Source organism: Palaemon carinicauda, chromosome 1 (assembly GCF_036898095.1).
Source record: "Palaemon carinicauda isolate YSFRI2023 chromosome 1, ASM3689809v2, whole genome shotgun sequence".
NCBI lineage: Eukaryota > Metazoa > Arthropoda > Malacostraca > Decapoda > Palaemonidae > Palaemon > Palaemon carinicauda.
The window spans coordinates 153,337,724-153,352,418 of record NC_090725.1 but is presented as its reverse complement, the minus strand read 5'-3'; the positions used below and the strand labels follow the sequence as shown (position 1 = coordinate 153,352,418).

Sequence of the window (14,695 nt, the reverse complement as noted above, 5' to 3'; positions counted from 1 at the left end):
ACCTATGAGATCCTGCATTCACAAACTATCCAAAGGTGGAGAAGATCGAATGACAAAAAATGACACCAACCTAAGAGATCAGTTATTATAAGTTTAGAGGCGGAACGGAGGCGTTAGAGTTTCAAGACGGAACAAGACATTTGATATATAATTGACTCATGGGTAGTTAGAAAATCTCTATGGCTTCTAAAAGTTTTCATATACTTCGGTTTTACATGGGGAGGCATGATTCCTTATATTGAATTCTGGATTACTCAGTCTCTGATCAGTTCTAAAACTATATCCCATATGGCTACAATATCTCACCTGCAACAACCTACGACAAGAGCCAACATAATTACCGGGACATCCCGGGCACTTGGATTTATAGATAATGTTGGACCTCATGAAGGTCTGCAGTTTGTCCTTTTAGTCAAAGAACATGCCAATCGAGAGGATTGCATGGAATTGATTGGATATTAGGGCGACCGAACTCTTGTTATATTATATGTTTGTTTGGTGGAAAACATGTTGTCTGATATGTAAGAAATTGTGACAAAAACTTTTTTTTTTATCATTATAGAATGGTATTGGACTAGAGAAATATCGTAAGAGGAGCTTGTTAATGATTTTGTGAATCATACTTACAGGTAAGAGTTTTGTGAGCAAAGGTTTACTAAAAAAAACATAATTTCGTTATAAAAAAAGACCAACTCCAGGAATAACGCAGAGCTGTACAAAACCCAATGTTTGTTTTTGATGCCAACTCAATTCTCAGGTCGAGGGGGTTGCCATGGATTCCCCTTTGTTTGCAAATGTTTTTATGTCTTCTGTAGACGAAAACTTTTCAAATAGTTGATCAGACACAGGTAAGCCAGTATATTATAAAGTCTATGATCTAGACGATATATTGATGACATATTTGTATTATTCCAACAACCATGGCATATTGAAAAGTTTTTAAACCATATTAACTATCATCAAAATAAAAAGTTCACTATGGAAAAAGAAAGCAACAACTCTGCCTTTTCTTAGATATCAATGTAAGCAGAGATTATGGTGAATTTACAAAATCTGTGCAAGGGGAAAAAACATACTTTGGACTTGCCAGCAATTAATATAGCTCAGGCTTTATGAGTTTTAAATTAACCGCCATATACACAGTGGTTTATAGTTTCTGCATTATTCTTCGAGTTGGCCACACTTCCATAACGTGCTTTTGTTTTTAGTAAACTTTTTCTCATAAAACTTTCACACTGAGAGCATGGTTTACAAAGTGATTAACAAGTCCTCTCACGATATTTTTCTAGTCTGAAACCATGCTATGATGTAAAATTAAAATTGTATTTGACACAGTTCGTTATATATCAGACAACTTTTCCATCAAAATTGGAAAAAAAAAATAATAGAAGAGTTCAGTTACCTAAATAACCAACTGATATCAATCAATCCACTTAAGATTGGTGTGGGATACTAGAACAAAGGGCAGAGCTTCTTGAGGTCCAACATTATATATAAATCCAAGTGCCCGGGATGTCCCGGTATCTATGTTGGATCTTGCCGGAGGTTGTTGCACGTGAATTATTGTAGCCATTTGGGATACAGTCTTAGAACTGGTCAGAGACTGGGTAATCCAGAATTTTCCAATATAAGGAATCATGCCTCCAAATGTAAAACCGAGGTAAATAAAAAAAAAAAAAAAAAACATTATGACCATTTCGCAGATTTTTATGGACCCTACTGCACACCATTTTATAAATATATACATACATACATATATATATATATATATATATATGAATATATATATATGTATATATATATATATATATATACCGTATAAATATATAATATATATATATATATATATATATATAGATATAAAATATATGTATAAATATATATCTATATATATAAATATATATATATATATATATATACCGTATCAATATATATGTATATATTTATATATATATATATATATATATTTATGTATATATATATATATATATATGTATATATATATATATATATATATGCGGATACGGACAAATCGACGCCCACAGTTCGCCACCATCAATTTGCCACCAACAATTAGTCCCCAAAGACAGTTCGCCCCCAACTCTTTGCCGCTACAGGCAGTTCGCCACCGGCGAATTTTTATTATTAATAGATGTTATTGCTAATAGCCCATGCCTTAAAAAAAATGACTAAATTATTACCTATTAACCACCAGCAAACTGTTATTACTAACAGATATTATTACTATCAGCCCCTACCTTGAAAAGGACTAATTTTAGTTTTAAGATTAAAAATTGCTGATTACCAGAATTACCAATCTTAAACATTTTAGTTGTTAGAATAAAAAAAAAAATGTACCCTTTTATATCATATAATAGCTGCTCACCTTCATTTTCATATTGAAGCTTTAGTAAATGATTTGTCCTCAGAACTAGAAACTATGCTAACTTGGTTTGAGTGTAATTACGGAAGTGTCTATAACAGACGAGGTAACCGAAGGAACCCTTCATTTCCTTCGATTCATAGAATGTTTATTAAACAACACTGAATGACGAATATCGAACTAATAACTGCAGAAGCGTGTCACTGAAAACTTTACTTACGAACTAGGAAGCCCTCATACAGCACTATGGAAGTTTATTGAAGCACTACACTAAGAACAAAAAGGTAGACATTTGTATGTAGAGCATCTAATCGTAGGACATAACTTACCACTAAATTAAAAAAAAAAAAAAAAGTACCAATATATGGATAAAAGAATTTAAATAATTGTTTGTAAATATGAAAACGAGAGTTGTGGCATATCACATAATGTTCAAATATGATAAAATTATAAGATTTTTTTTTTAACTATGTTCTGCACCGCTTTTGTCTTTTTAGAGAATATAAATATGACTCTTAAAATCAATTTTTTGCTTTCTTATGATTTTTGTCATCCTTGATTGTAAATCCTCATTTGGCTGCGAACTGTCTTCTGTGGCGAATTGTTACCGTCGGCCAATTGTTGGCGGTAAAATGTTGGCTTCGAATTGTTGGTAGCGAATTGTTGACGGCTAATTGACCTATACCCATATATATATATATATATATATATGTATGTATTCACTAACACACACACACACACGCACACACACACACACACACATATATATATATATATATATTATATCTATAAATATATATATATATATATATATAATATATATATATATATATATATATAATATATATATATATATATATATATGTATTCACTAACACACACACACACACGCACACACACACACACACATATATATATATATATATATTATATCTATAAATATATATATATATATATATATGTATATATATAATATATATATATATATATATATATGTATATATATAATATATATATATATATATATATATATAAATATATATATATATATATATATACAGTGATATGTGCAATAATTTTTCAAAAGTACAGCCTTTATCAAACAAACAGGAATTAACGTTGAGTGTAGCTATGAAACATAATAAAAGAACAGTTTTGAAAACAATTACTTGAAAACACACACACATACTGTATATATACATATACATACATACATATATATATATATATATATATATATGTATATATATATATATATATATATATAAATATATATATATAAATTGTGTATGTATTAGGTTCCAACAGTAATATTACGAGAGATAATCACCTGCAAAACAATGTAGCAAATATTCCAGCCATTGATTCCAATCCCAAGGCAGACATCTTGCTGCTCTTGTCGGCTGAAGGAGGTCGAAGACACTCGGTTGTGTTGGTGAATTGGTCGTTGAGCCATTTATCAAAGATTCCCGATTCCTTCAGCGACAGGAGCCTTGATTGCACGAAGAAGAGATTAAAGTGTGTGTTCTTTACAACTCTAATGTATAATATCCATTTTATTCCTTTCTCATTATTGATCCTAAAACGTACTTGTATTCACACACAAATACGCATCTCTCTCTCTCTCTCTCTCTCTCTCTCTCTCTCTCTCTAGTAGCGCAGAAGATAAGAGACAATTTGAAAAGCTTCAAGATATGCTATTAGAACATAATATGCAACAAATAAACCACATTCCAACAAGAATGGAAAATGTCCTACATCTAGTATTTGTGAATGAGGTGAATTATGTTAAAACGGATTCTGAGCGAAGCGAAAAATCTATTTTTGGGTGAGATAGCCATGTCGTCCTGATGGAAGTTCCTTCATTAGTAGCTTCCTAGGTTATATGTGACTACAGTGATATATCCCAGAGAATTTACCGAAGGTACCCAGAATTCTAACTCCTGGAGCGAATATCACTTAAAATTCTAAGAAGGGATATCGCGTAAGGACGTAATGGCACACCTCATAGCAATCTGCACCCCAGATAGAGTTTACGTTCGAGGAGGTGTGGCAAAAATAAAAGGGGGGCCCTTCAAAGGCCATCCCCGTTCCCTACTACTATCGATAGTACAACAGCGCCACCCTACGATAGTGGCCATTCCTTGTAGCATTGAGCATAGGCTGTTACAGATACAGTACTTACGGGAGGGAACTGAAGATCTCTTCTGCAGAATAGATGGGTGGGTCCATCAGGACGACATGGCTATCTCACCCAAAACTAGATTTTTCGCTTCGCTCAAAATCCGTTTTTTGGGCTCAAGCCATGTCGTGCTGATGGAAGCATACCAGATCATTAATGTATCTGTGGATTTTCCATCAGTGCCTAAACCTTATATCAACCTTTTCAATGGTCATACTGACCATATGAGACTTGTGACAATACCGTTATATGTCATCATCACTAATCATAAACAATGTTAGTGCTTCCTGCCTCCTACAGGGAAGAGTCATCTAGACAGTTGAAAAGGGATTTCAAGGTTAACATAAATAGTATGACCAAACTTAAATATCCACTGAATATACAAATAGTCTCAAGTTGTATATATGGTCAAAAAAGACATCAGTGTCTCTTATGTCTAACCTTAGATACATACAAAAATGTGAAGGATGCATTCTAAGCAAATAAAAAGTTTGGCATGTATAGATACAATTGTCTGGCGAAGGTGGACGCACTACATTCAAATAGATCTTTATTTTAAATAAATGACTACAAGAGATAGTTAGCAAAACGAATGTAGTTTGACAATGGGATATACCTGAAACAAGTACAGGAATCTTATTCCTTCTTGAAGGAATGAAGTCAAGAAATGCCACTCTAAGATTGAAGAGAAGGTAAAAGATAACCACTCTTCATAAAACCTGTACTGGTTACCATTAACTGCCCTATGTACTTCGTACACCGGCACTAGAGCCATCTGTATAATTCCACACCTGGGATTTTAGAACAGAGCTAGTGCTACCATGGTAACACATAAATAAAAGAAGGCATACTTAAAAAGGATGACTTCCTCTCCCCTTAATTGACAGTCCCAGTCAATTATCTGTTCATCGTAGAATAAACGGCAGAGTAAATAAGTTACCTGACGTCACCACATATCGCTTCAGATCATGGACTAGCAAAGCATAGTGTTTGTAGAACACTCTGGATGATTCCTATCCAGAACATGTCCGAGGACAAGTGAGGACCCAAACCAAAAAGTGTATCACAAAAAATTAGGTGGCAGGTTTTAAAACACTACCTGCCACAACTACAAAGTGTTTCAGTTCATGCACTTGTTTTGTGTAGTGTTTGTAAAACACCCTGGATGATTTCCATCCAGTGTATGAACGAAGACGCTCAAAGTCCATGTACTGAAAGAAGTTCAGTGATGAAGCAATCTTTCTCGGATCATGACCTGCGGGAGTACTGTCCGGATCCGCTCTACGAATAAAGTACCAAGAGATGGGCTTTGGTGGTGCTGCAGGTCTAAGTCTAGCACATGCTTTCGGAATCTTGTTAAAGAATTCATTTGCCAGATCCACTTGGAAGGCATATAGGAGAGGTCTAGTCAAGGCCAATTTGCACATATTTATCGTATTGGCCGCCAACCCCTGGCTATGAAGGTGGACAAAGAAGGACAGACAGAAGTTCATAGAAATTTCTTTCGGTCCTTTTGATTTAACAAACTCCACCCACTTCTTCCAGGAAGACTCATATTGTCTTTTAGTAGACTTAGCCTTGTATTCTTCTAAGAATCCTATATTGCCTTCTGAGATCCCAAACCTTTTTCTAACCTCTAGAGCAAGAAATTCATGAAATGAAGGGTTTGGGTTCTCTGTGATAAACCGAAGTCAGTTAATTTCTGAACCTTCGGAAATATACCTAGGATCGGAGCTAGGACCGGCCTCATCTAGTCTATCAGACCCATTAGAGGAACCTCGTATGGGGCTATTTAGCTAGGTAGTTTCTTGAAGACGCTCGTGATGAAGAGGTCGAACTGCAGTTCCGGGACTTGTTCCCATTTGGGAGGAAATATGTCTGCGTCCATGGACCATTCCAACTCTATCGCCTTGGACCGTGATAGAGTATCCACCGTCACATCGTGGATCAAATGTAAATGAACTGCTGTTAGGTGCCATCCCTTTAGGAAAAGGATGGGTACCATCACTAAGACTATACGAGACGTTCGATTGTGACGTCTTAATATCGTTTCGGTGTACTAGCTCAGACGTAGGGAGTCTGATCTGTATGGAGGGTGCTTCCCCGCCCACGAAAGGACCAGCAGAGTCCTGGGACTTTCGCGTTTTAACTTTTGTTAAAGAAGCGATTAAAGAGGGACCGATCTCAGTCTTTTTTTATCTCTTCAAGCGTTTGATGCATGTTTTCTCCAGGCTCTTAACGCATCTTTCCGATGTGCACTTTGCACTAGGTCTGTCACTATTGCGAACTGGGGAAAGTTTAGCACTTTTCCTTGTTGGCATTTTGGGAATCTGATCGATTAGCTGAATCTCCTGACAGACCTCGCGAGCTCCTTTTAACTTCCCAAGGGAAAAATAGTATGATGTGACTGAGGGCTTCGAAGGTTTTTTAGCCATCGAAACCCTAGAGCTGGAGAAAGTCGAGACTTCTAGAAGCATATCTTGCATCTGTGATGTCCCAGGAACCGGGTCATCACTATGAAGATTCTTAGGACTGTGAGTCTGATACATATCTATTCTAGGATGAATGTTACTCTCCGTGACATGAATCCTAGGCAGGAGGAAGGGGGGTGGTTGACTGGAAGGTTCCAGAGGACACCTTTCAGGTCTGACAAGACTACGAACACCCTTAGTTGGAACAAGGTCCATATGTTCAGAAGGATTAACATTCAGAACTTGCAGATTATTAGGAACTTGTTGAGTAGCGACAGGTTCAGAATGACTCAGAGACTTCTTGAGTCCTTCTTGTGAACACAAAATAGCCTTCCCTGGAACTCGATGAACCGTAGCTTTCTTACTACCTGTATGCTCTATAGCTCTCAGGTATACTCCTCCAGGAGGGTTTTGAACTGTAGGAGAAGGTAAGGAGATAATAGTAGGGACATTTCTGTTCCCCATCAATGGCTCATCTTGAATAGGCTCTGGACCAAAGGATCGAAGGTCCTGCGATCCTGAGGGAATGTTCCTCCTAGCCGAAGCGTCTTTATGCTTCGAACTGCCAGTAGGTTTATACTTTTGACCATCTGCCTGTAGCATCTTGGTCACTAGAATAATGGGCTGTTGTTGAGCAGCCCAGATATTTCCAGTATTTTCGATCTTCTTTTTAGGTTGGGGACCCACAACCACAGAAGATTTTCTCTTTGAGGGAATGCCCCATTTTTGGGGAAGACTTATGTTTTCCATGTCGGCATTCTTAATTACTTCCTTAATGACCTCTTGTGGGAAGAGGTCTTTACCCCAAATGTTGGAAGATATTAGCTTCCTTGTTTCGTGTTTAACCGTTGCAGCAGCAAACACAAACTCTCTACATGCTCTCCTAGCCTTCACAAAGGGTTAAAGGTCCTTTACCAAGGTAGCCATATGCATTTTGGCTAAGACCATGAGCATGTCTTGGGTGTTCTCGTAAGTTGAACACAACTCTATGTAGTTTTGTAGAGAAAGGGATGTCGCCAGTCTCTCCTTTGACTCGTGTTCATTAAACATGAGCAAATCGGACAATTTAGGGAGACATACATTAAATTGTCGGCTTGCGACATCCTTGTCTAATTTTCCTACTGAAAATGTCAAATGGACTTCCTTCCAATCCTTTTCCTGTCCGGGAAAAGCTGGTGACAAAGGCTTGCACTCATTGAGTGTGGGACATGACTCACCCGCCTCTACAGCTTTGGTAACGGAAGTAAATGCCTTCCCCATAAAGGGGAAGGAGAGAGAAGCAGGAGCAAGAAAGGAAGGGTGTATGTTATTCAGTGAGAAAACTGTCGTCTCTGAATAACCCGCCTTCTTCAGATTATCTGAAAGGATAGTCTATGCCTTATCATGATCAAGAATCATGACCTCCTTTTGTTCCGTTCTTTTCCTTGTCTTGGGTTCGAACCTCAGTCGAACCCAACAATTAGGGAAAACCTCAGAGCTTGGCCAAAATAGGATTTTGTCCAAGGGAACAGTACCTATTTTCTCTGAAATGAAGAGATTGCCATTTGAAATCGACATCTACTCCACAAACCTCCAGGGATTGGTTAAGGAGCATGAAGGAAGGTCTTAATTCATGGGTCGTTTAACTGACCCGTGGGAAGCAACAAGAGGAGCTTTACGAGGTTCTATCTTGTGTTTTACTTCCCGCTTTTTGCTTTGTTTACTAAACCTCTCTATCTGATTCTTCAGTTGGATACATAATTGTACCACATTATCCCATAGAGGGGTAAATAACGAAGATGTTGACATCGATGGCTCTTTAGCCAGCAAAGGCGGAGGAAAGTCCGATACAACATATTTTTCTTCTACCTTAGGGCACTTCTTGCCCTCGATCCCAAAGGTTTTCTCGCCATCAGGGAACGTAGTTGACTCCTGAGGCACTACTATTTCCTCACTTAGCTCTGGAAATAATAGCTTACGCATCCTATCATTAGGTAGGAAAGGTCCCGGACAGATCTTTTGGAAGCCTCTCACCCAGTTACGTAATTTATACTGTGCTATATCCTTAGTCTCTGTAGACTTGGGATTATCAAAACCTTCAGACATCAATGTCTAACATATATTGCAACCCTGTGGGTTCCAATAATGTAGGGATCCGGAAATAATATTGCAGGGGGCCTGTAACCTGCAAGTATTATGACCGTAAAAGTCCTTACCCTTGGCTCTGCAGTGGACTGCCGTACAAGGTATCTGGTTTTCCTTCTGTAAAGAAAGGAAAACCAAATGAGTATATAATGGATTATTACTTTAATAATCAACATGTAAATGTCATCTACAACAGAATAGCTTAGGATAGAAGCTATAGAGGGATAGTAGGAGATACATACCTGTATACCTCCGCGAGCAAATGCTGCTACCTCCCCTCAATATTAACTTACATGGAGCTTTCTCTGTGTGAGAAAATCTAAGTAGAAGGGTTATTTATCCTTAGGGGTAGAGAAGTATCAATTAACTATCCCAAAATTTTTAATACTGTGGGGTCAGGATGACTGATTTCAAATCAGACTATTGAAGAAATTATTCCTTCAATATATAAGCGGTATCATCAGAAAACTCGCTGGAGGATACCTTAGGTAAGTTAGGAAAAACTACTGTAACATGGTACTGTAGTTTCTAAATTGCAAAAGTGTAAATTGCAACATATCGACTACTGTACCTATGTCATGCAGTCTTATCATTATGCTGCCTACAAGGCAGCATATGACAGCAGGGTCCATCTAGCACTAGATGGAACAGAAAAATAAAGACATATAAATGAACATCCTACTCGGGTCATTTGCTGTAGTCTTCCTACAATATTAAATCATAGAGTTTCCTGATCAGGGAGACTCAAAGAAAAAGGGGCTGTACCCTTTACAGGATAAGAGTGTATTACTCATGCCTGAAATATTCAATATTGCAGGATAATCCTAAAACTGATTTCTAATCAGGATATTGAAGAAATCATATTCATGCAATATAGGATTAGGCTCAGCAATTGCCCGAATTGGATATCCAAAATATATTGGAAAAAACCACTAGTATAAGAAATATAGTAGTTTTCTATCTACAGTATATTCTATACTGATATATACTGGCTATCTGTATAACCTATACAGCAGTATATCCGGCATGTTGCCGGTCTGGCTAGGATGTGTCTGCATACCTTGCAGACCTAGCGAGACAGAGAGAGACACAGTATGGAAAAAAGGGCTATCCTTTACTGTAACTATATACAGTAATTAAGGAAGAAAAGTCTAATAGACTACCTTTTTACCGAAAGGAGGTTCTAATAGAAGGGGAGAATGTAACATTCAGGGTTCTATATAGCTACAGTACTGTTGCCAGCAACCCGCCGACAGTACTGGTACAATCGGCACGCCGTGTTGCCGGCCCTGCCGACAGCATACAGGCAACAGAACCTATAGCTACAGTCCAAGGGAGGACTGAGAACCTCAGGGACAGAAGGGACTAACCACTCACAGACATCATGGGCGCCACTGCCGTCCAGGCCGGCAACTGGTGACAGTCCATGATTGTCGGCAGCCATCTTGGTTGCCGGCCAGGCCAGCAAAAGGCTATCATGCCAACAACCGCCGCCAATGTCGGCAGCTGCCAACAGTCCATGACTGTCGGCAGCCATCTTGGCTGTCGGCCAGGCCGGCAAAAAAGGCTATCATGCCGACAACCGCCGGCAACGTCGGCAGCCGTCGACAATGTCGGTAGCCGCCGGCAAAGTCGTCAGCTGCCGACAGTCCATGATTGTCGGCAGCCATCTTGGTTGTCGGCCAGGCCGGCAGGCGGCAGTATGCCCTGCCGTCAGCCAGGATGAGAGAGGTAGTCTGGGTGCATCCAGCACTCTACCGTTAAGGAAAGAATGCAGGATGTCAGCCTAAAAGGCAATGGATAAATCATTAAAAAGGGGGAGGGGAAGGGGAAAAGGGTCCTGTAACAATTGTGAAAGGAACTGTCAAACTTGACAGTCCTAGCACCTATAAAAGGAACTCCGTTTCTGTATGGTATCGACAAAATCCGGGTGCTAGGAGAGACTCAATTCTCCAACCCAGAGACTGCCGACACAGTCAAGGGGAGGGGGCGACGCTGCGCCTCCTCCCACGAAGAGAAACAGGATTCCAGTGCCACGTTATCTTAGGCTAAAAGGGAATTACTTTCAGCCCAAGGAACTGTGGCACAGGACAAGTCTTTAGTCGCGAGGAGAAAATGGTATACTACCATAACCAAAGCGACTATGGAAGACTAACCTCCATTATCGGTAACCTTGTCGGCAGGGGAGTAAAGATATCCCACAACCAACTCACCCTGTCGAAAGGTCAACGACATAAGACTAAATACTCTGAGATTCTGACCAAATCCCAAAACCTGCTGGTGTATCCACAACCAAAGGTTAAGGGGATAGGCAGAAACCAAACCCCAGGTCAGCTATGTCTGAATAATATTCAGGCACGGCCATAAGGGTTGTATTCTGGGACTACACTCAGAGGGAAAGGGATTACCTTTAAGTCTCCGAAGAGACGTGAGAAGTTTCATAACATTACAGGAGGTATCAGTCTCCAGTGGAATAAAAACAAAACAAAAAGGTAATCAAGGAATTTCGAACGTATAGACAGTGTCTACTTAAGCCTAACTAATCTAGACGAGTTCTCGGTTACCTAAATCACCGAAACTCTAACTATACGATCGACAGAAGAAAAAATTAAATAATTATGCATATAATCACATCTTTACAAGAATAAGCCTAAATAGCTAATTAATTACGAGAATTAAATAAGGCTATTTAAAAACTGGAAGTCGTTTCGCTAACTAAATAACGCATGCCTAAGAACGACAGCGCCCATGGCGCCTCCAGTAATGACCTAGCTCTAGAAACACAATAAATACTTAATATCATTGAGAAACAAGAGCTAAAACATATTCAAAGTAAAGACCCGATACTCAACTTTCCGAAGGCGGAAGAAGATGAAGAAAGCATAATAATAATCCTTTAACCGATCGAAATAAATTCAATCGCCGGAAAATACCACCGAGCGAAATCGCTACAAATAAAGGAATGGCCACTATTGTAAGGATGGCGCTGTTGTACTATCGATAGTAGTAGGGAACGGGGATGGCCTTTGAAGGGCCCCCCTTTTATTTTTGCCACACCTCCTCGAACATAAACTCTATCTGGGGTGCAGATTGCTATGAGGTGTGCCATTACGTCCTTACGCGATATTCCTTCTTAGAATTTTAAGGGATATTGGCTCCAGGAGTTAGAATTCTGGGTACCTTCGGTAAATTCTCTGGGATATATCACTGTAGTCACATATAACCTAGGATGCTACTAATGAAGGAACTTAATAGTGTATAACACGGGAATTTCAGATCATAATGTCATAGAATTAATAGTCCATTCCAAAGCAAGTGATCACAGAATCAATCAAAGCACAAAACATTGGGAAGGATATGGGAAATATAATTTTTATAGTAAGAATATAAAATGGTCAGAAATAAATGAAGAACTGAATAAAGAATGGAAAAATGTGTTTGTAAGTGATAATATACAGGTAATTACGGACATACTGTACACAATACTGGAGAAAATTGTTGAAAAATATGTACCGAAGAAAAACAATAAACAAAAGACATGCATACCAAGAGAAAGAAGTATCTTATTTCAGAAAATTAAGTGGAAGAAAAATCTTACAAAAGAAAAAAATGTGTGGAAAATGATGGAAATAAAATGTAAGATAGAAAATGCAGAACAAAAGATTATACAGTCAAAAGAAAATGAAAAAAGGGACTTAGAAGAAAGGACACTTCAAAATATAAAAAAAAAAAAACCCAAAGTACTTTACTACTATGCAAAAAAGATGAATAAAGGGAGATTAGAAATAGGCCCTCTAAGAATTGAAGGACGGCTAACGAATGAAAAAAAGGAAATATGCAACATATTAGCAGAAAAATATAAGAGTGAGTTCACGCCAAGAATTGTGAATGAGAATAATGAAACAGAAATGAGAGAAGAAAATGTTGAATATATAACGGATATATATATTAATGAAGCAGATATTGTCAAGGCTATAAAAGAAATTAAAAATGGATCAGCAGCCGGACCAGATGGAGTTCCAGCGATTTTGTTAAAAAAACTGCAAACACTATCGCGAAGCCGCTTGCAATACTGCTAAGACAAAGTGTAGATATGAGCGAGATATATGTTAAACATAAATAAGCTCATATAACCCCCATCTTCAAAAGTGGATCAAGACTAGAGGCAAGCAATTAGACCTGTTAGTCTAACATCACATATTATGAAAGTGTATGAGAGGGTAATAAAAAAGAAAATAATGGATCATTTGGTTAAGAATAATTTGTTTAATATAGGTCAACACGGTTTTTTGCCCGGAAAAAGTACACAAACCCAACTGATAGCACACTATGAAAACATATACAAAAATATGATAAGTGAAAAAGACACAGATGTGATCTATCTAGATTTTGTAAAAGCATTTGACAAGGTAGACCACAATATATTAGAAAAAAAAATGAGAAAGCATAATATTGTGAGAAAGATAGGAAAATGGGTAAAAGAATTCCTGCAAAACAGAAAACAGATAGTGGTTGCAAATGACGAGAAATCGGATGAAGCTCAGGTAATATCTGGCGTGCCATAAGGTATGGTTTTAGCTGCACTGCTGTTTGTTATTATGATCTCAGACATAGACTGTGATGTTGAAAACTCTGTAGTGAGAAGTTTCACCGATGACACAAGAATAAGTAGAGAAATTACTTGTGATGAAGATAGGAACTCACTACAAAGAGATCTAAACAAAATATATGAATGGGCGGAGATAAATAGGATGGTATTTAACTCCGATAAATTTGAATCAATGAATTATGGAAACAGAGAAGGAATGGTATATGCATACAAGGGACCTAATAACGAGACAATCACAAACAAGGAAGCAATTAAAGACCTTGGTGTAATGTTAAATAGGAATATGTTATGCAACGACCAAATAGCAACACTGTTGGCTAAATGTAAAGCAAAAATGGGAATGTTATTCAGACACTTCAAAACAAGAAAAGCTGAACACATGATTATGCTTTACAAAACTTATGTACGTAGTACACTCGAGTACTGCAATGTGATATGGTACCCACACTACCAAAAGGATATTGCACAAATAGAGAGTGTACAAAGGTCCTATACTGCTAGAATAGAAGAAGTTAAGGACCTTGACTACTGGGAAAGACTGTAAATTTTAAAACTATACAGTCTAGAAAGGAGAAAAGAACGCTACATGATAATACAAGCATGGAAGCAAATAGAAGGAATTACTGAAAACATCATGGAGCTAAAAATATCAGAAAGAGCAAGCCGAGGTAGATTAATAGTGCCAAAAAATATACCAGGAAAACTAAGGAAGGCGCACAGGACATTAATCCACTACGCACCAGCATCGATAATGCAGCGACTATTTAATGTGCTGCCAGCTCATCTAAGAAACATATCAGGAGTGAGCGTAGATGTGTTTAAGAATAAGCTCGATAAATATCTAAGATGCATCCCAGACCATCCAAGACTGGAAGAGGCAAAATACACCAGAAGATGCATTAGCAACTCTCTGGTGGATATACGAG

General features: G+C 37.9%; 1 protein-coding gene across 1 annotated transcript in view; it reads right to left on the bottom strand.

Annotated features, from left to right (window-relative positions):
* Positions 1 to 3,709: 3,709 nt before the first annotated feature.
* The window catches only part of LOC137619032 (glutamate receptor-like), a 39,910-nt gene continuing 28,924 nt past the window's right edge, over positions 3,710 to 14,695 (bottom strand). The window contains exon 9 of the mRNA XM_068349257.1: positions 3,710 to 3,875. Coding sequence (XP_068205358.1) covers positions 3,710 to 3,875 — 166 coding nt within the window. The remainder of the gene's footprint in view (positions 3,876 to 14,695) is intronic.